General features: G+C 38.1%; 1 protein-coding gene across 2 annotated transcripts in view; it reads right to left on the bottom strand.

Annotated features, from left to right (window-relative positions):
• The window catches only part of PRLR (prolactin receptor), an 86,915-nt gene that overhangs the window by 10,085 nt on the left and 53,848 nt on the right, over window positions 1-22,982 (bottom strand). For both annotated transcript variants that reach the window (XM_083351508.1, XM_083351507.1), the window contains 6 exons: window positions 13,128-13,277; window positions 9,936-10,046; window positions 4,366-4,495; window positions 3,908-4,077; window positions 2,825-2,991; window positions 1,784-1,925 (listed from right to left, as the gene is read on the bottom strand). In XM_083351508.1, coding sequence (XP_083207634.1) covers window positions 1,784-1,925; window positions 2,825-2,991; window positions 3,908-4,077; window positions 4,366-4,495; window positions 9,936-10,046; window positions 13,128-13,206 — 799 coding nt within the window. In that variant the 5' untranslated portion in view covers window positions 13,207-13,277. The remainder of the gene's footprint in view (window positions 1-1,783; window positions 1,926-2,824; window positions 2,992-3,907; window positions 4,078-4,365; window positions 4,496-9,935; window positions 10,047-13,127; window positions 13,278-22,982) is intronic.

Here is a 22,982-nt window from a genome sequence, read left to right as displayed (position 1 = left end):
GATAGGGAGAGAAAAAGAAAGAAAAAGATTTTCAACAAACATGAAAGAGCAAATGCCCCTTACAAAGTTATTGTACTTGGCTTATTGTTTATATCTACAGTGACACCTACTAGAATATGGAAAGACTCTGATTCAGCAGAATATATTGATTAAAGATATTGGGCAAAAGAAGAAGGCCAAAGTGAAAATTAAAAAAAAATATGATGGGACTTATCAGAGAGAATATTTAAAAAAGAAACACCTATTTGAATATGATTAAAGTAATAGAAAGATTATGGATATGAATTTTACTTTAAGAGGGAAGAGTCCCTCAAATAACATAGTATTCTCTCTTTCTTCTCTTTTCTTACCTTATTTCTTGGTATGAGTAATATAAAAGAGTTAGAATGGCTTATACATAAGGACATATTTTAGATACTTAAATGTAATTGATTTTAAGAAAATTACAATGGATTGGAAAAAAAGTGTTTTGAATAAGAGTTAAAAGACCAGATAACTAGATTTATTAAATGGAATATTTAAAGATTAAATATATTCTTAATTATGGTAAAAAAAGAATGGATTTTTTTTTGAAATAAGTATGTATTAGCTTAGGGAAACATGGACTTTCAGTAATATACTATCTTTTTCCCCCCTCTTTACTCTTGTTCTTTTTTCTCTTTTTTTAGTCATTTATTCCTTAAGTAAGGTAAAAGTTATGGGATGGTTTACATGAGAAAAAATAGAATCAAATTTAACTTTGAGAAAATCTTAACCAGTAAAAATGTCTTGAATATTGTGGGAAAAACAAATGTAAACAAGAACTGTAAACAGGATCTATGATGAGGCAACCAGAATGACTAGATAGAAAAGAAATATTATATTGATGTGATTATTATTTGCGGAAATATTAGAAAAAATTATATTCAATTTTTATCTATCAAAACAATAAGAATTGTATTAACTTAAGGTTGGTAAAAGAGAAAGAATATTATGGGAAGAAGAGGAAATCAAGTAAAACTATTATGTGAATTATAGATCATAGAAACCAATTGTTAGCGAATGTTTTTTAAATGTAAACCCAGACAACACAGTTTACCGAATATTAAGGTGACCATGTTAAAAAATTAATAATATATATTATACATAAAAAACAGTGTGTGCAAATTTCTTTACAATAATCTTTATTTCACCTGCTAGCAAAAGATATGCCAAATGTTCAAGATGACTTTAGAAAGGTTGAAGAATAGAAAATATAACTGCCAATATATGAGAAAGCCAAATATCAAAAAGGAAGTCAGAATGTGCTTCATTAATTCTACAAAGACCTTTGATGATGTTGATCCTTATGAAGCTATGGAAACTTCTTGGAAAATGAGAATTCCAGAACATCTCAATGCCCTCACTGAAAAACTTATATACAGGTCAGGAAGGAACAATACAAACTGAACATGGTTAGACAGACTGGCTCCAGGTTGGCAAAAGCATGAGAAAAGGTTGTATACTCTGCTGTTGTTTATGCAACCTGTTTATGCAACCTGCTGAAGAGAGGAAGAAGAGACACCCAAGGAACTCCACCCATTCCTGTCCTCAGTAGGACCTCTGAACAAGAAACAAGGATGCCACCATACCCATGGCATTATAGAGAACTACACTGTTTTATGCCAATATAGTTTTCTGCTAGCTCAAGAAGTGGACGATGTTATTTAATTTTGCTGTGGGGAAAAGCCTTAAGCTAAACTGAACTTGTTCCTGGCTTCATAAGCCTAAGGCCAGTACAAGGCCAGGAAAAGGTTTACCTCACCTTTTTGGAGTTTAATATAACTTTTAGGGCTCCAGTTGCTCCAGATACCATGATCTGATCTGCATCGAACCTGGGCAACGTATCTTTCTCCTGGATTCACACTGAACATCTTATAAGACGTCCTTTGCCCAACAAATATTTTCTGGAAATGTAAGAATATACATGAAAGAGCTTCTACTGTATATAAAACATAGAAAAAGCTTCTTTTGTTAAAAAAATGCAACAACAAAGTACAAGTAGCCCTGGTTTACTGAGCACAATTGGGACTGGCAACTAGGCTGTTAAACGAAGTGGTCACTAAGTGAAACCGCAACTGTGCTAAAGCTACTTACTTCAGCTTTCCTTCCCATTACAGAGCTGCAAAAATTGAAAATGCGAGGTCAAAAAGTTACCGTACTTTTTCATCAGCCATGTAACTGCAAATGGTAGCTAAACAAGACAGTTGCTAAATATGGTCTGCTTGTATGTTAGTTATTTTGACAAGCAAAATTAATGGAGAAGCTAGCAGGAGATTGTAAACAGTGACCCTGTGAACTTGCACTTAACGATGGCATGGAATCTCCTTAATGATGGCAACTGGAAGTGTCAAAATGTCTGTCACTAACCTGTGTGGTCATGTGATGTTGTGCTTTATCTCTTAGCTACAGAAATTCTGGCCCCAATTACTATTGTTTCTTTGTTTATTAAATTAGTTTGCTGCCCATCTCACCACAATGATTAAGTAAGGACTATCTTTACTGTATGAATGGGACTAGAGAAGTGCACAGTAAAAATACTTGTACACATGCATCAGAGTGTACTATTTTAGGATATACTATGAACTGCAGCAATTATTTGCGTTACATATACAAGCATATTGATAAATAAGGAAGTATTTTAAATACTTGCTCAATCCCAAAGTTCTGAAGACACACTGTTTTTATGGTTTATTATTCAATATATAGCATGAAGTATGGCAATTATTAGTTGTTATACTGACTGTGGTTTTTTGTGACCTAAAAGCATGCAGAATGTTTGGCCACCAAGAATGAAAACACTTACTTCCCACTCTTGTCCTTCTTCAGGCTTTATGTGTAAGTCATACTCCAGAGTTAGCCAGCCAGATTTGACATCACCCAGAGAAGGCGGATTCCAAGTCATCAACACATATTGTCCATATACTTTTTTCTCAAATTCTAGGGAAAGATTTTCTGGAGGATCTGGCTGAACTGAAAAAATGAAGGATCAGGGATTTACAATTCATGGATGAAAATGGAGGCATCCCTTGAACATTAAGACTTGAGCTTCCCTCTCTTCTATACTATTGTGATAGAACGCACAGGGAGCTTTTCTGGCTACTTGTATATTAAGATCTTAATAAAGAAAGAAAGAAAGAAAGAAATGCTTCTTGTTGTCTTACTGTCTCCTTTCACTCTTCCTGGTAGAGAAAGAAGTCTCCCAAGGCTAATTACCTGCTTTCATTTAAAGAATCAGCAGATGCAAGATGACAGTGTCCATCAAGAGGCAGCAAAAGGAACTGCTTTCTGATCACTTCCTCTTTCCCCAAGCGAGGGACTTCACTTCTCTGTCACTTTTTGTTGCTGATGCAACTCAGCTCCAGTTTGTGAATAATGGGTTCCCCAAAAGGAAGAAGCGAGAGAATAAAGAAACGCTAGCAATGCATTGATGAGCCAGGATGATGTGGTTGGTTGCAAGTCCAGGCTTTCTTTTACACAGAGAATCTACTCCTTGCACAATGTGACTCACCAGTCTGGATGTTGTCTTAACATCACTTAATGTCTATGGAGATTCTCAGTCATCAACCTGGGTCATGGTTGTCCCAAAGGTGCTTTTTCAAAAGGCAATTGGACTTCCTTTGTTTTTCCTTGAAGGCATTTCACTTCTCATCCAAGAAGCAAAATGTCTTTAAGGAAAAACAAAGAAAGTCCAGTTGCCTTTTAAAAAAGCACCACTGGGACTTAACATCACTCATTTTAATCGGTTAGATGCTTAACAAAGCTACCTTTGGCCGACTGCCATTTATAGATAGTGATCGATATGGCATACAATAAGATGTGGATGGGTTCTCAGGCTCTTTTGAACATTCTGCCAGCTTTCCCATTCAGAAGAATGTGTACTTCATACCTATATTAGCTACATCCACATAATAAGGGTCTGCCACACTACTCCCCATCTCATTCATCGCCTTTAAAGTAAAATTATAGGTCGTCCAAAGCGATGTGTGCTTTTTATCAAAGTAACAGGAGTTGGGCCCCGCTGTTGTGTAGTCCGGGCATTCGTAGTATTTTTTATCTCTGAAAAACACAAGTAGAAAAAAAAGGGAATCACATCAATCAGACTGCTGAGCTTATTGGTATTGTTTACCAAATTAGTAAGTTGTCCTATGGGGAAAGCTAAGAGCCAACTTTTCTAAATATGTAACAAAATTATGTAACAATACATTTAGAGCAAGGGTGGAGAACGATGGCCCTTTTATGACTTGTGGACTTCAACTCCCAGAATTCCTGAGTCAGCCATAAAGTCAGTCATAAAGGGGCCACAGTTCCCCACCTCTAATTTAGAAGATGATTTATAATATTTACCTTTCTCTGTTATAGAGCAGTGTATAATTTCTTGGGAGACTTCCTTCAGAGCTTGGCTTCCACCAGCAAGTAAAGGTTTCTTTTTCGGGAGAGCGGCATCTTGTGAAGATTGGCTTCCCTGGAGGCTGGCCTGTAAAAAAAGGGCCCATGTGCATCATATAGTTAGCCCTTCACTTGCAACCATTCAATTAGCAGTCATTCAAAGGTACAACAGCACTGAAAAAGTGACTTATGACCAATCCTCCCACTTATAACCATTGCAGCATTCCTACAGTAATGTGATCAAAATTTGGGCCCTTGGCAAGTGGTATCTACTTACGATAGTTGCAGAACCCAGGATCATGTGATCACTATTTGTGAGCTTACCAATCAGCTCCCGACAAGCAAAGTCAATGGGAGAAGCCAGATTCACTTCAACACCATGTGATTAATTTAACAAAAACAGTGATTCTCTTAACGACTGTGGCAAAAACGTTGTAAAATTGAGTACAACTCACTTAACAACCATCTTGCTTGGCAATGGAAATTCTGGTCCCAATTGTAGTCATAAGTTGAAGACTATCCTGCATTAACACCAGAGTAATGATGCCTTGGGATTATGCAAGTCTTCCTACCTATTCTACCTTCTTGTGAAGATCAATGAAGTTTAAAGATAAGGACACACCCTTGTATATGAAAAATTTAAGCTACTGGGGAGTTTAAAAAAATTACAAGTAGCCCTCAACTTACAAGTTTGTTTAGTGACTGTTTGAAGTTACAATTGTACTAAAAAAAGTGACATGATCATTTTTCACACGGCCGTTGTAGCATCCTCATGGTCACCTTTGGATACTTGACAACTGACTCATGTTTATGATGGTTGCAGTGTCCCAGAGTTATGTGATCTCCTTTTGAGACCTTCTGACAAGCAAAGTCAATGGGAAAACCAGATTCACTTAACAACCGTGTGACTAATTTAACAACTGCGGCGATTCTCTTAACAAATGTGGCAAGAAAAGTCGTAAAATGGGACAAAACTCACTCAATAAATTTTTCATTTAACAACATAAATTTTGGGCTCAATTGTAGTGGTAAGTTGAGGATTACTGTAGTTATTGGTGACTCTTTGATAATTTACCCAGAAAAGATTAATGTAAAGTATAAATTTTGCTCCTTTGCAGTTTTCAAAAAATACTTTAGTTATAATTTCTATCTTACTGCCAGGCACTCCAACTATCTTCCCCATTAGTTTCTTGCTGATCTTACACATATAAAAAACTATAGACCAATATCATTATTAAATGTGGACTATAAAATTTTTGCTTTGATAATGGCAGAAAGAATTAAGAAATTCCTGACTGAATTCATACATATAGATCAAAATGGCTTTTTACCTAAAAGACAGATAAAAAACAACTTAAGAATGATTTTGGATGTCTTAGAGTACTATGAAAATCATCCAAGGAAACAGATGGCATTAATATTTCTCGATGCGCAAAAAGCTTACTCTTCTAGGTTTCCCAGGAGGAGATTGTCCTGGAGAATTGGAATAATTAAATCACTTATTGTTAGCACAGTGGTTGCAAGCCTAGAATATGGATTTGAATTTCCTTCTTTGCCACAGTGTTCATAATAGTTTATTTTTACCTTGATTTTATCTCCCAAAAAACTAATAACATCATACAGAAATCCATATCACACTGCTAAAATACAAATATAAATGAGTATTAAAACTATAATAAAGCTATGGAGTTTCAAACTCAATACTTAAGGGAAAAAAAACACAGTTAAAACCAAGATTTGGTAAAGATGAAATCAAGGAACAAAGATATCACCTACATTTTTTTATTGAATTTTTAGTCAATAATATGCATATATGTTGCAAGTAACAAACAGATATTACCATATAATACACTTTTGGAATAGGCATTTGCAAGGTTTCTGCCTCACTAGCTTCAAGTCTTACAGCTGTTAAAGAACCGGATTTAATCATGGCCATGGCCTCAGACCAGGGGTCTTCAAACTTGGCAACTTTAGGACTTGTGGACTTCAACTCCCAGAATTGCTCAGCCAGTTGCCAAGTTTGGAGACCCCTGCCTCAGACTCTGACTTTGAAGAAGCTGCTCCAGCTATACCAGTGGAATGTTAGTGCCAGGAGGCATCAAGCCAGAAATCACCTGAGGCTGATCAAATACGGGCACCATCTGAACAGCTGAAGCAATCAGATGATATGATACTTGGCAAGTAAAGCTGAGACCGGAGCGAAGATGTTCAATGAGGCTCCCTGCCAAGCAAGGGGGAAACCTGATTTAATGGCAGCCCACATCCAGGTTTCTCTGTTGGAAACAATTGTTTGATTGCTTGGTGATTTGCATGTACCCTGCTTATGAAACTGGCTGACAAATCTGACTTGGCTGTCTGAACTTTGGACTGGATTTTAACTACTCTTCTGTGTATTCCTATTCAAGGTGAAACCACCCAGGCAAGCTTTCTTTCCCAGACCAATTGTTGGTTTACATTTCTTCCTTTGACTGCTGTTATCTGCTAAGCCTTTATCTGATCCAGACTAAGAGCCTTCTCAAGTTAGCCTTTGAGAATATTCATGTCTGAAGACACAGCATCAGAAAAACAGAAGTATGTAGGAGAGCTTGGCTCTGTCAAGAAACAGCTGGTCTGATAAAGCTACTTGGCAGTATCCTGATGAAAGAAGCCAATTCTCAACTTTGTAATATCACTGGAACAAAGCAGTCTATGAATGATTCTGTGGCTTTTATCTTAGAACTCCTAGCTGCAAAGACCTTACATGGAACTGACTCATTTTTTGTCTTCTGACTTTCTTTCTCTCCTTTTTGTACATTGCCTTTCTGTGAGTCAACTGGGATTATTAGAATTTTGAGATAAATCTACTAGAGTTAATATAACCTTAACCCAGATAAGCTTTCCAGTCTGTGAGGCTAAACCAATATCTTGTGAAACTTCAGATGAAATGGCTAACAGGACAAAAGCATGCCAATTACCAAATATTTTAAAGCTACCCTGGCTAATTTGGCAGTCTATAAATGTGGCATATATGACACAAACCAAAGTTTCAGCAATGTATATTTCAAGCTCTGGCAAAGAAAGAGAAGGTGAAGCACAACTTTGTTGTGATAAATTAGAATATTCAGTGTAAAAAAGCACAGCTGGTGCTTTCTGGGTAGGCTGTTATGGTATAACAGATGAACCAGCAGACATTAGAAGAACAAATGCCAAATCGTTATTGCAGTTGCCAAGGCTATTTTTTTCCAGCTGCCTGGCTTCTCTGGTTATACAACAACAAATAAAGAGTATTTTCTTGTCTCACTTTAATATTTTGCCAGATTTCTGTTTTCTAAAGTTTAAGCTTTCCTTAATCAGATGCTTTTCAGATGTGCTGGACAATAAATCACCATCTCTCAACACTACAGCATGGCTTCCCAATCAAATAGGGGACTCATGCAAGAAGCCTTTAGTTTTGGAACATATGCTACATTTAGCTAACATTTCTTTTCCTCACAAAGTTTATCTGCTGTTTATTAACTGTTATGCCAATAGCTGAATTGTACATATGTATGCATGTACAAAGTAAGCTAAAGATATGAAGGAAATTTACACTTAAAAATTTTAAAAACATTTAAAGGTAGGCCTGTTTTATTGTTTTATAGATCAGGGCTTTTCAACCTTTTCACCCATTGTACCACTTTTAGGATATGGCAACATCCGAGTACCACCGGTTGCCTAGCAAGGTGTCAAAAACTTGATGAAAGGTGATGAAGTACAGGTAGTCCTCGACTTACAACCACTTCGTGACTGTTCGAAGTTACAATGGCACTGAAAAAGTGCCCCCCAAGCCACAGCCAAGCAAAACACTTGCCTGCCCACCTGGCGGTGCTTTTCCTCATTGTTGTGAGCATTTCTGTTGAGGATTGGCAGCGGGGGTGGGGGGTTTGCTTTTTATTTCCCCCCCCCCATCTGCGGGGTGGTTGCAGCAGGTTTTGGTCACTTCACATGACCCTGGGACACTGTGACCATCATAAATATGAATCAGTTGCCAAGCATCTGAATGTAAATCACAAGACCCTGGAGATGCTGCAACTTTTCAGCTGATCAGCACTTCTTCTGGGCTCAGCAGAAGCACCAGGATCAGTGCTGAGCTCCAGCTGGAGCCTGGTGCTAATCCTGGTACTTCTGCTGAGCCCTGACAGCTCTGCAGCTCCAGCCATCTCTTGCTCAGGCTTGTGCGGTGCTGCTACCTGTTCAGCTCACTCCCATCCCCCGCTACCACTTTTCTAGGATGGTCACGTATCACCTGCCAGGTGCCAATGTACTACAGGTGGTACCCATAGCACTGGTTGAAAAGCCCTGTATAGATAATTTTTGCTAATAGTTTATGATAATCCAGTGAGATTACTAGTAACAGTTTAAATTTCTCACTTTTTCTATGGTGCTTTGTTTAAATGAGATCTGTATCCAAACTCTTGGTGTCTATAATTATCATTTCAGTTCCACGATTTGGAAGAAAACACAATCAAGACGATTCAATGGCCCTGTTTCCCATCTTTTTATTGATGACAGTGAATTTTTTTTCTAGTCCCAATTCATGTAGATACCCAAAGGAAGGGGGCTAATGTTTATTTAGCGTTTATTGTTGCTCCTTCTGTTCTTAGTGCTATGCCCAAAGCAAATAATGTTTGAAAAAAAGGAAAACAGTAGAAGACCACTGCTTAAAACATGGACATTACTGGGCATCTAATCATGGCTAAGAATGGTATGACCAAAAGTCAGAAATGATGGATGCCACATCCAGCCCCTCGAACCAACTTTGGGGAAACATGGTCTAGACACTTTTTTAATTAATGCAACTTGAATACTTTGATGCTTCAAAGCTATATAACCATATTAGAACAACATTGAAAGCTCAGCATGAAATATAGTAACAAATAAAAATACAATATAAAAGCAGTGAAAACAACAGTTGGCAGAAGAGTTTAAAAGGTTCTATGAAATACTTGTATCTAAACTGTACCATAAATTAACATACTAACATGTTAAAAATACCAGAATTAAAGTGTTTTGACATTAGAAAAAAAATAATGTAAGGAATGCCTTATTGGGTTAGGACATTCCAGAAGTAAGGAGATGGCATCAAGAAGTGTGATCTAAAGTAGTACTTATTGCATTTCTGCATAAGACAGTATCCAGAGCATGGTCTCTGAGATGATTAGTGTTTCTCAATCTTGGCAACGTTAAAATGTATGGACTTCAACTCCCAGAACTCCCCAGTAAGTATAGCTGGTTGAGAAATTCTGGGAGTTGAAGTCCAACCATCCTGACACTACCACGGTTGATAAATAGGCCATGGGTAGGGGTTGATATCTCAGTTCTAGTTTCTATGGAACAGACTGAGTTTTCTTCAGTGGGGTGGCAGATATGCAGGCTTTAAGGTGGGAAGATACCAACTGAATGCTAGAAAAACAAGTTAAATATTAGGAACTATTAACGGTAGAATTAGGTATCATGTATATTAAATAATTTCAAAATTATAATAATGGCAAGAAAGACTGAGCACTCACCATCGACAAGCCATATATTGAGATACGGGAACAGAACAAATGCTTCTAGTATTGATTGCCACAGCTTCATGCCTCTGACCACTTTCACCTCCAGGAAGAAATTGGGATTCACTGGGAAATGAGATAAGACATAATTGTTCATTTCATGGCACATCTTTTAAAGTATTCTTTTCAGATAATTTAAAGGATTGATTAAGCATTTGACAAAGTTTTCAATGGGATTTCAGTAGGAAAAGTGGTATGATGTGGGCTGGACTCTCTACCATTAGCTAGACACAGAGTTGATTGAACAATCATAACCACTGTTTTTTTTCACTAGTTCCATATCCCATTTGAGGGCACTGTCAAGCAGTCTACTACTAACCATGTGCTGCTGAACTTATTCATAAATAATATGTGGAGTTAGAAGATACGTTTATCAAATCTGTGTATTGTGAGGAAACAAACATCTTAGCGGGCATTATCATGATACAGAAGGAGCTGGATAAGTTGGAGCAAAAGGAATTCCAGCAGAGACAAATGCAAACTCCTTCATTTGAGTAGGGAAAAACACATTAAAGGTATGAACATAGGATTGTTGAAGATGCTAAAAGCACATCTGCAACTGATTCTAATTAGAGTAGAAGTATGTGTGATGTAAAAACCACTTTGGTGGGAGTCTGAAAACAACAAAAAAAGATGTATTTTGTGGATCTACATCATGTCCATTGTAGGAATATGAAAGACAGTAGACACGTGCATTTTAGCCCTAACATACAGAGCAACAGAAATCGATTCTGCTCCAACCTCTGAAGATGGGGGCCTTCAGAAATTTGTGTTTACTCTTAGTCTTCTCTACATTAGCATGCACTTCTTTTTCAAAAGATTCTCGCTTTCTTTACACAGCAAATAGACTGGAATTTCTCAAAGCAGCTGTAAAACTGGGCTGATCTCAATTGCTGCATCCAATTACTGTATTATAGCAAGGGACACACACACACACACACATACACACACACATACATTGTATTGTATTGCAAACTAGGCTGTTTGGTTCTGGTGTAGGTGAATGCATGCAACAGCTTTATTTCAGCATTTTTTTATGGTGAGAACAAATAAAATGTTTTTGCAAGAAAATATTTTTCCATTTAAATTGCTTTAATAAGAAGGAGACTAATCTGACAACAGAAATACACAGGAGCAGAGAGGTCTAGTGATTATATTTATGTTCATATTAGGTTTCCAACACTGACTTTCACTCTGTAATTATATTTTAAAAGCACACTTTCCCAAATTGTTTTTCTTTTACCTGAGCACTTAGAGACTTGTGTTTCCAGTTGCTAATTACTTCTTTGCTTTCAAATTTGCTTACATGTTCCTGAACATTTTACTAGAAATTTTCCAACATTGTTTCTGTCCCACCTTTCAATATTTTAAATAATAATTTTATTTTTTAATGTGCCTCAACTTCTTTTAAGTCACTTTCTTGATTTAAAATATATCCCATTTAAAAAGGAATAAAGCCCTCCATTCTCCTACTTCCAGCTAATCCTCTTTTATTCCTTCCCAGAGATTGTCAGTTCTTTTTTGTCATTGTCCTGGATTAGATACTATATAAGCTTTAAAATACTTAAATATGACCTGTTGAATAAGCCAGTATGAACTAGAGTCACACATTAGATTAAACCATTCAATAAAATTTTCATATTACAGTAGATCCATACTGTACACTTAACTAAAAGCTGATGAATCACAATGTATAAGTCTAGCCATTCTCTTGTTCCTTCACATTAAAGTCAGTATGTCTCATGACATATAAAAACTAGGATTTCAACCACATGGTTGTAGCTACCATCTTGACTTTTCTAATTCTCCTTGAGGATGCCTCTGGATAGCGCAAGCTTTGCCTCATCTTACTCAGTAATTAGAATATCACTGGCTCTTGATGGCTCCCTTTATTAAACTTTATTTGGATGTTTAGAATTCAAGCAAATAGAAAGTCTATTCAGTTAGACTCAATGACTGATTCCTTGCCATCAAGTCATTATTAACTGCTAGAGACCACATAGATATATTTTCTCCATGACTATTTGTCCCCAACCTGGTCCTTCAGTTACTCCAATGGTGTCCCCATCACCACTGTAACTAAGTCTGTCCATCTTGTCGCTGGTAATTTTCTTCCTCTTTCCTCCCACCTTTCCAGCATTAGAGCCTCTGCCAGAGGTCTGCCTATCATGTGCTACATCCATGGTAGTGAACCTATGGCATGCATGGCACAGGTGGCATGCAGAGACCTCTCTGTGGGCATGCGTGCCATCGCCCCAGTCTTAGGCCTTCAGCTGGGTTTTATAAAACCTTTTCGCTTTAGGCCGCCACCACCGTGTGCAAAAAAAAAAAGGTTCAATCAATCAATTTCAACTTCTCGCGGGGAAAAAAAAGATCTCGCAGAGCTGGAATTGATTGATTGAACTTTTTAGTCCCACCCAGTCTGATGTTACCACCACAGCCATGTCCACCCAATGGGCCACGCCCACCCATTGGGCCACACCCACCCAATGGGCCATGCCCACCCGGCACCCGACGATAAATAAGTGGGTTTTGGTTTGCAGTTTGGGCACTCGGTCTCTAAAAGGTTCGCCATCACTGTGCTATATGATGAGCCTGGTCCTTTGTGCTTCAAGTGAGAACTGGATTGATTTGCTTGATGATTCCTTTGTTTGTTTTCTTGGCTGCCTATGGTATTCTCAGGAGTCTTCAAGAGCATCAATCCTCTTCCTATCTTACTTCAAAAATCCAACTTTCATTTCCATAAAGTCTCATATGAAATATCATTGATTGCATGATTCTGATCTTTGTAGATATGGACTCATCATGACATTTGAATAACTTTTCAACGGTCTTCCTGGATGCTCTATCAATGCTAGTCTGCAGAGTAATTTTTGAATGCTTGTTGGTGGTTGATCCTAAAAGGAGGAAGCTAGCCACTGTCAAGACATCTTCATTGTCAACGAATGTCTATTCAGGTAGAAGAGGTAACCACAATTCTTAATAATTTCAATCTTGTTTTATGGAACAACGCAACCAATTTGCAATCTAGTATTGGCAGAAAATAAAACTGGGGCCATTAGAAATTGGCAAAGCATGCTTGGATTGATTTTTGTTTCCTTAATAAACAACACATTTTGGAAAATACATCCCAACCACTATGCTCACCCAAATAAATCTGATGCAACTTCTCCAGTCTTTGTTCATTGGCAGGAAGCAATGACAACTGGTAGGAAACTGGGCACATTTATCAGAGAAAGGACACACAAAACACAAACATTTGCAAGGAGGCAACTGAAGAACCATGGCTTCTCATTCCTGAAAACAAAACAAATCCAAGTCAGTCATTTTTTTGTGTAACTCGAGACATAAGACATAGTACTCACACTGATCAATGTAGTACCAGCACACTACAGGGGTCCAACCAAATACACTCTGCAATCACTTCTCTCTCTATAGGGCATTCATAATAAAGTGATAACAAATCAATTGACTAATGATTTACTGTCTTTTTGCTTTACCTGTTCCAGTCTAGACTATAGCTCAGGGATTTCTTCCTGCATTTCCATAAATGTGCCATCAAGAACCTTGCTTAGATCTTTTTCAGGCCAGCCAGGCCAGCTATATGCTGCAAGAATTTTCAAAATCATCTTCAGGCTGAACCTTAATATATTTTTTATGTTAAAAAGGGGAGGAACAGGTAACCTGTGGGCACTCATCTAATTTCAAAAATGTAAAGAAGTAACTTTAGCACTGAAAAATACACTTTTAATATGTAGGACAGAGGTAGGTAGATTGCTTGTCAGTCTTCAGATGCTGCCAGTTCCGTTCAACTTGGGGATGAAAGGAAATGGAAGCTGCAGTCCAACATTTGGAAAAGTAAGGGGTGCCCAATTGTTTCAGAGATTCTCTTCCTGGAGTGCGCTTGAGCTCTGCTAGGAAGTAGAAAATTATGCAAATGGTGGTAACATGAGATGTAATGAAAGCCAAGTGCTGGGAAGTGGGGGACATACAGAAAATAATCCATCTTCAGGCACACAGAAATTCACCTGTGGCTTTGAGCTGGTTACTCTCTTAACTCAACCTTTCACACCAGTTGTGGTTGATAGGAAAAATAGGAGGGAGCCTTAGGTTTGCCACCGTGAGCTCCTGAATAAAAGCTCCAATATAAATCTAATGAATCAAAACAAGTAAGTTCACAAAGAACTAGAATAAAGATTCGATCTACAATATTCTGATGGAAAATATTTGCAGGAAAAGTCTATGAGATTTTCTTCTGAGGGCCAACACACTAGACCTGGTTGCAATTCTATGGCTTTCTTAAGGAATTGTGCAGCCATGCAAAATATTTATTTACTTGGAGTGTTTTCAAGTAAACTGGTTTCAGAAAGCATTATGCCTAAAGAATGCTGCAGCAGACTCAAAAATCACATGGCCAATTATTTATTTTCTACAGTTTGTTTTCTTCTTATGTCAAAATAATCCTAATTTCTCTTAAATGAGAATCAGATAAAATATATAAGTTTTTATGGAAATGATTAAGCAGGACTATTTTCTTTCAGAAAACCAGAAATTGTGCTCAGGGGTAAACTTCCCCTTCGGATGCATAAGCTTATTAGAATACCAAATGTTACCAACACTTACCCCCTTGCCAAATGAAAGTATTCTCCAGTTTTGTTTGAAAAAATATCCCCCAATTTTTATCATCTTGTTTTTCAGCAAAAATTGTTTTTAAATTCTTTTTTTTGCTGTTCAATATTGCAGTATCTTCAAATAGAATAAACATTTTATCCTGCAGTTGAGAAATTATGGTTTGGTACTAACTGGGCTCTCCTTCGTGGATAACTGCCTTGTCGTGGTGAAGCGGCTTGCATAATTCAATGAAGCTATGAGCTATGCTGTGCAGGGCCACCCAAGTTAGACAGGTCATAGCAGAGAGTTCTGACAAGTTCTGCACCAAGTGGAAGATCAAACAGATTCCTGTCAAACCTAGCAGACAACTTTCTCTCCCAAAAAGTAGAGAAGGGAACTAGGGGATTAGCCATATTGGATTTAATTCTCACAAACAGAGATGAAATGATAGAAGGTGTCGAAGCCACAGGAACCTTGGGGAGAAGTTATCATGCAATATTGGAATTCAACATTCTGGAGGCACAAGCAATAGAAGAGCCTTGGTGGAGCAGTGGGCTAATGCCTCCTTAAGTAACACCAGCTGCCTGCAATTAGTGCAGGTTCGCATCCCACCAGGCTCAAGGTTGACTCAGCCTTCCATCCTTCCAAGGTAGGTAAAATGAGGACCCAGATTGTTGGGGGCAATAAGCTGACTTTGTAATGCCACTTGGGGGGGGCGAAAGCCCTAATAAGCAGGCATATACATAGAATGAAGGCTATTGCTAAGCACATTGATTTGTGCTTTAAATTGTAAGCCGCCCTGAGTCTTCGGAGAAGGGCGGGATATAAATGGGATTAAAAAAAACAACAACACACAGCCAAACTAGAGTCTTGGACTTTAAAAGAGCTAATTTCAATAAACTTAGAGAGACCATGGGAAGAATTCCATGGATGAGAATCCTAAAGGGGAAAACAACTCAAGAAGCTTGGGAAATTTTGAAAAGTGAGATAATAAAGGCCCAGTCTAGTACAATACCAACAAAGAAGAAAAATAACAGCTCTCAAAAGAAACCAGCATGGCTGCATAAAGAACTCTCTGATAAATTGAAAGATAAAAAGGACAAGTATAAGAATTGGAAAGAGGGGCACATAACTAAGTCAGAATACCAGCAAATAGCCCGTGCCTGCAAAGATGAAGTGAGGAAAGCTAAGGCTCAAAATGAACTAAGGCTTGCGACCAAAGTCAAAAATAACAAAAAATGCTTCTTTCAACATATAAAAAACAAGAAAAAAATTAAGGAAATGATTAGTCCATTAGTGGGGGAAAGTGGCAAGAAGGTGACAAACAATAGGGAGAAAGCAGAACTATTTAACTCGTTTTTTGCATCTGTCTTTACACAAAGGGAAAAAACAGTCCAACCTACCAAAACCAGTGCCATGAAAACAGAATAGAAATGCAAGTTAAGATAGGCAAAAAAAATGGTAAGTGAACACCTGTCCAGCCTAGACGAGTTCAAATCACCAGGACCAGATGGATTACACCCCAAAGTTCTCAAGGAACTGGCAGACGTGATCTCAGAACCACTGAGCTATATTTTTCATAGATCCTGGAGCACTGGGGAACTACCAGAGGACTGGAAGAGAGCTGATGTAGTTCCCATCTTCAAAAAAGGGAAAAAAATAGATCCAGGAAACTACAAAACTATCAGCCTGACCTCAATACCTGGGAAGATTCTGGAAAAGATAATCAAACAACAAATCAGCGAACACCTTGATGCAAACAAAGTCATCACTAAAAGTCAACATGGGTTTGTCAAAAACAGATCATGCCAGACAAATCTTATTACATTCTTTGACCAAGTGACAAAACTAGTGGACCAGAGGAATGCTGTAGATATAATTTACTTGGACTTCAGTAAGGCATTTGATAAAGTAGATCACAACCTACTACTTGATAATATAGAAAAATGTGGGTTAGATAGCATCACCACCAGATGGATTCGCAGCTGGCTGACAGGCCGTACTCAGCGTGTGGTCCTCAATGGAACCGCATCTACATGAAAGGAAGTGTGTAGTGGGGTGCCCCAAGGCTCTGTTCTGGGCCCAGTGCTCTTCAATATCTTCATTAACGATTTGGATGAGGGGATAGATGGGGAACTCATCAAATTTGCAGACGACACCAAGCTGGCAGGAATAGCCAATACTCCAGAAGATAGGCTTAAGATACAGAAGGATCTGGACAGACTCGAACACTGGGCACTATCTAACAAAATGAAATTCAATGGTGAAAAAAGTAAGGTTCTACATTTAGGCAGGAAAAATCAAATGCACAGGTATAGTATAGGTGGTACCTTGCTCAATAGTAGTAACTGTGAGAGGGATCTCGGAGTCCTAGTAGACAGTCACTTCAATATGAGCCAGCAGTGTGCTGCAGCTGCCAAAAAAGCCAACACAGTGCTAGTCTGCATTAACAGAGGGATAGAATCAAGATCAAGTGAAGTACTAATACCACTTTACAATGCTTTGGTAAGGCCACACCTGGAATACTGCATCCAGTTTTGGTCACCACGATGTAAAAAAGATGTCGAGACTTTAGAAAGAGTACAGAGAAGAGCAACAAAGATGATTAGGGGGCTGGAGGCTAAAACATATAGGGAACGGTTGCTGGAATTGGGTATGTGTAGTTTAATGAAGAGAAGGGTGAGGGGTGACATGATAGCAGTGTTCCAATATCTCAGGGGCTGCCACAAAGAAGAGGGACTCAAGCTATTCTCCAAAGCACCTGAAAGCAGGACAAGAAGCAATGGATGGAAACTAGTCAAGGAGAGAAGCAACCTAGAACTAAGGAGAAATTTCCTGACAGTTAGAACAATTAACCAGTGGAAAAACCTGCCTCCAGAGGTGGTGAATGCTCCAACACTGGAGGTTTTTAAGAAGAGACTGGACAGCCATTTGCCTGAAATGGTATAATGTTTCCTGCCTGAGCAGGGGGTTGGACTAGATGACCTCCAAGGTCCCTTCCAACTTATTATTATTATCATCATCATCATCATCATCATCATCATTATTATTATTATTACTATTATTATTATTACTACTATTATTATTATTATTATTATTATTATTATTATTATTATTATTATTATTATTATTATTATAATAAAACGTGATCCACTGGAGAAGGAAATGGCAACCCTCTCCAGTATCTTTGCCATGAAAACCCCATGGACAGTACCAAAAGGCAAACCTGCCAACAAAAGTGTGTATAGTCAAGGCTATGGTCTTCCCAGTTGCAATGGACTCCAAGATCACCGCACATGGGGACTGCAGCCAAGTAATTAAAAGATGCTTGCTCCTGGGGAGGAAAGCCATGGCAAATCTAGACAGCACACTAAAAAGCAGAGACATCACCCTGCCAACAAAAGTGCATATAGTCAAGGCTGTGGTCTTCCCAGTTGCAATATATGGCTGTGAAAGTGGGACCATAAGAAAGGCTGAGCACCAAAGAATTGAGGCCTTTGAACTATGGTGCTGGAGAAGACTCCTGTGAGTCCCTTGGACGGCAAGGCGATCAAACCGGTCAGTCCTAGAGGAGATCAACCCTAACTGCTCTTTAGAAGGTCAGATCCTGAAGTTGAAACTCAAATACTTTGGCTACCTAATGAGAAGGAAGGACTCACTGAAGAGCCTAATGCTGGGAAAGATTGAGGGCAATAGAAGAAGGGGATGACAGAGAATGAGGTGGCTGGATGGAGTCACTGAAGCAGTAGGCGTGAGCTTAAATGGACTCCAGAAGATGGTAGAGGACAGGAAGGCCTGGAGGAATGTTGTCCATGGGGTCGTGATGGGTCGGACATGACTTTGCAACTAACAACAACAACTAACTGGGCTACCAGATTTGATCTGTAGGAATACAGATGATTCACTTGATGCTATTGTGATATGGATCTTTGAGGAAACCCAGTCAGGTTGTATAAGCCAACACAACCCTGAATTGCATCAACAGAGGGATAGTATCAAGATCAAGGGAAGTAATACTACTGCTTTATACTGCATTGGTGAGACCACATTTGGAGTAATGTGTCCAGTTCTGGTCACCACAATACAAAAAAGATGCTGAGGCCCTAGAAAGAGTGCAGAGAAGAGCAACAGATTATAAGGGGTCTGGAGGCTGATCTTATTAACAGCTAATGGAACTAAATATGTTTAGCTTATAAAAAAAAGACTGGGGGAGACATGATAACAGTCTTTCTATATTTGAAAGACTGCTTTTTTTAAGCTAAACATATTTAGTTCCATTAGCTGTTAATTTGAAAGACTGCCATAGGGAAGAAGGTGTCCATTTATTCTCCATAGCATCTGAGGATAGGACAAGAAGTAATTGGTGGAAGCTCGTAAAAGGAGATGCAACCTGGAAATAAGGGGGAATTTTGTGACAGTGAGAACTACTAACCAGTGGAACAGCTTGTGTCCTAGAGTTCTGGGTGTTCCATCACTTGGAGGTTTTCAAGAAAAGACTGGACAACTATTTGTCTGAGATGGCATGAGGAATCCTGCCTTGGGAAGGGGGTTGGACTAGAAGACTCCAAGGTCCCTTCCAACCCTGTTGTACACAAATGAGTAAATGTTGTAAAGCTGCCCAGATGACTCTTGTTTAACATCCAACATAGTCAAAAGCACAGAGTGAAGGACAAATCTAGGCTACAGAGTTAATGATTTAGACTATAGGATACAGAATGAATTATTCTATATTTCAAGGTAGGCTTTTAGTTTTAATTTTCAGAAAATAGCAGAAATCTGTGGTCTGGGTCTCTGGCAATTACTTAGCACACTGTGTAATCTGTAAACCATGGTTAGAAGTTCAAAAGTTAAAGTTAATTTTGGTTTATGCACATCTTCTACTGTTCCTTAAGTGCTCCCACAAACTGGAGTTTGGTTTTTTTTTGTCCTGGAGTGACCCCAATAGGTTGCTGATGGTGTGTGTGTATTTTGCATTAGAACAGGGGTGTCAAACTCAATTTCATTGAGGGCCACATCAGCATTGCGGTTGCCCTCAGGGGGGTGGGTGGGCATGGCCTACTGGGTGGGCGTGGCTAGAGTGCGTATGGCCTACTGGGTGGGCATGGCCAGCTCTACATCGTTCACATCAAGGGTGCCTATGGGGGCCTGGGCAGGAGTGGGACAGATCTGAGGGTCTCTGGCAGGAGGAGGGTCTCTGGGCCAGGGCCAAGGCAGTGGGGGCCGTTCTTTCACTGTTTCCAGGATGGCTTCGCGGGCCGCATGAAACCACTTGGTGGGCCGGATCCGGCCCCCGGGCCTTGTGTTTGACATGTCTGCATTAGAACATCTGAAGTCAGGCAAATAATAAATTCTTAGAACCTCATCTAATAACAATTCCCATAATTCTTTGTGAAGAACTATGAGATAAATAATAGTTTACAGGATACATTTGCCTTGGATCTCTCATTATTTATTCATAGATAGAGAAGAAAGAAGAAACCCAACCTTTAACATAATTACAGGGTCATGGGTTGGACATTGACATACAGTACTTCAAAATACAATTGTAGTACTACATACTTAGTAGGAAATAAGTTCTACTAAATCCAGTGACTCGTATTTCTGTGTAAATAATGGAAAAATGAAAACTAAGTTTTATTGGAACTTATTTATAAGCATAGATGCCTAAAATTTTGCTTTAAGGATTTGGAGAGTAAGAGAAAGGCTTGGCAAGAAGACGATTAAGCATAAACAAGCAAGGAACATTATCCAATTTCCTTAAAATGGCAATAAATTATGGTTAAAATACTTTTTGCTTGAATGCTGTTATATAATTAAATGTAAAACATACTTGCCAGGATGCTAGTTTAAAGCAGAAATGCTTCTTTCTAGTAGTATAACACTAATGAATAAAAATCATCAATATGGTGAATAAGAGGCTTATAAAGCAGTTTAAATTTGATTTACAAAAATTGCTCTGAAGACTAAAATATAAAGCCGCAGATTTTCATGATGCACTTGTTACTGCATTGTAACGATTGTAACATACTACAATTGCCATTGTAATTTTGCAATGGTTAATTACAGCTACCAAATCTGGTAAAGTTCTACATATAGTTTGTAAACAGGCATATAAAACACACCAATGGTCATAGGATTAGGAGAAATATAACCACAGTTTATATTCCAGAATAAAAAAGGGGCAGTGTAAAAAGTGCTCAAATTAGCATAATACAACAACAAACAATAATAATAATAATAATAATAAATCCACATCTTACAAGCTAGCAAGATGTTGCAATCTAGATTTCAACAATATTGAAATAAGACTTGCTAGATATAGTGGATTCAGAAGACAGATGTGCATCCCGTGGATAATGGAAAAGGCAAGGATGTTACTAAGTACAGAATGGCTTTTGACTACGGTGACCACAACAAAAATTTATAAGTATCTCTTAAAAAGAGTAGTGTACCCGGGCTACCTCATCTGCCAATTAAAGATTGTCTTATGATCAGGAAATAACTGTTAGAAAGAAATATGACATAACTAAATGTTTAAAAAAATAGGAAAGGAATGCAGTTATATTGTGTCACCTTCTGTTGACGGTGAAAGATAATAGTGGTGATGGCTGAATAGTAAAAAATAAATAAATACAGAACCGAATAACAGAGTTGGAAGGGATCTTGGATGTCTTCAAGTCCAATCACCTGCTCAACCAAAAAAACCTATACCATTTCAGACAAATGGTTGTCCATTCTTTTCTTAAAAACTTCATGTTGGAGCACTCACAATTTTGGAGGCAAGTTGTTCCACTGATTAATTGTTCTAACCACTCAGGAAATTTCTCCTTAGTTCTAGGTTGCTTCTCTCCTTGATTAGCTTCCATCCATTGCTTCTTGTCCTGCCTTCAGGTGCTTTGGAGAATAGGTTGACCCCCCTCTTCTCTATGGCAGCCCTTTGATATTGGAACACTGCTATCATGTCCCCCCCACACCCAGTCCTTCTTTTTATTAAACTAAACATGCCCAATTCTTCATACGTTTTAGCCTCCATTTCTCTAATTATTTTTGCTGCTATTCTCTGCACTATTTCTAGAGTCTTATCCCTAACAATGATAAAATCCCTAAAATCGTATTAACAAGTAAAGCCAATCAAATTCAAGAGATGGAAAATAAGTTGAGGTTATGAAAGATATTATTTTCTTTGCAAAAATTTACAAGGGAAGCAACTGCAGTTATGAAATAAAGAGATGTCTGCTACTTGAGAAAAAGCCTATGGCAGATCTAGACAAATATTAGTAAAGAGACAATCCCTATCAACAAAGGTAAATATTGCTGAGACTGTGATTTTTGCATGTGACATATAACAATGAAAGCCAGATCATCAGAAAGGCTGAACAAAAGATAATTGATGCTTCTGAATTGCTGGAGAAAATTATTGAAAATATTCTGGAGTACAGGAAACACAACTCATCCAACACTTGATAAAGTAAAACCTCAATGCTCAGTAGACACACTAAAATTTTAATATTTGGGGAAAACAATGTGACAGCAAGAGTAATTAGAGAAGATTCTAATGCTTAGAAAAATCTAAGGCAATTGAAAAAGAGACCATCAGAAGACAAGGTGACTGGATACCAACCAATGAAGATAGAAACGTGAGTCTTCAAGAACTCAAGAAGCATTATTGATAGCAAAATGATACCACTGAGTCACAAAATATTAGAAGCGTCTGAAGAAAAACTGGATCTGGCTACAATATTCAGATAATCACTAGATCATAAAGGGACATTTTCTCATTTCAAACCTTGTGGCTACCCATTTCTTCACAGAAGAGAAGCTAGTGGTAATGGACCATTATGTAAAGGGGTATAGGACCAATGAGAAAATAGTTCAGTGAATAACTATCTTTTTCAGAATACTGTGAGAACACAAAATCAGTACTTTCATTTTTTGAATAACTTATTCATACAGATTAACAAAGAGATAGTGAATTAGCTTTTGCCAAAGGCTTCCATAAATAGGAACAGAGGAAAGCAAACATTTATCGAGTCTTTGATAAGGACCTGTGATAGACATATGTTGTTTAATAATGTTAATAAAAAAAGATTCTTTTCAACCAAAACAACAGATTTGCAGTGGGAAAAAACACTTTCCGTGGCATTAGCATTATGCACTTACTGTAAGAGAGTTGTAGTCAAGGAGAGAAGCAACCTAGAACTAAGGAGAAACTTCCTGACATTTAGAACAATTAACCAGTGGAACAACCTGCCTCCAGAGGTGGTGAATGCTCCAACAGACTGGACAGCCATTTGCCTGAAATGGTATAGGGTTTCCTGCCTGAGCAGGGAGTTGGACTAGATGACCTCCAAGGTCCCTTCCAACTTATTTTTATTATTATTATCACCACTA

This window comes from Vipera ursinii, assembly GCF_947247035.1.
Source record: "Vipera ursinii genome assembly, chromosome: 2".
In the NCBI taxonomy this organism is placed as follows: Eukaryota; Metazoa; Chordata; class Lepidosauria; order Squamata; family Viperidae; genus Vipera; species Vipera ursinii.
Note: the sequence above shows the minus strand (reverse complement) of the source record. Positions and strands in the feature narration are given on the sequence as shown.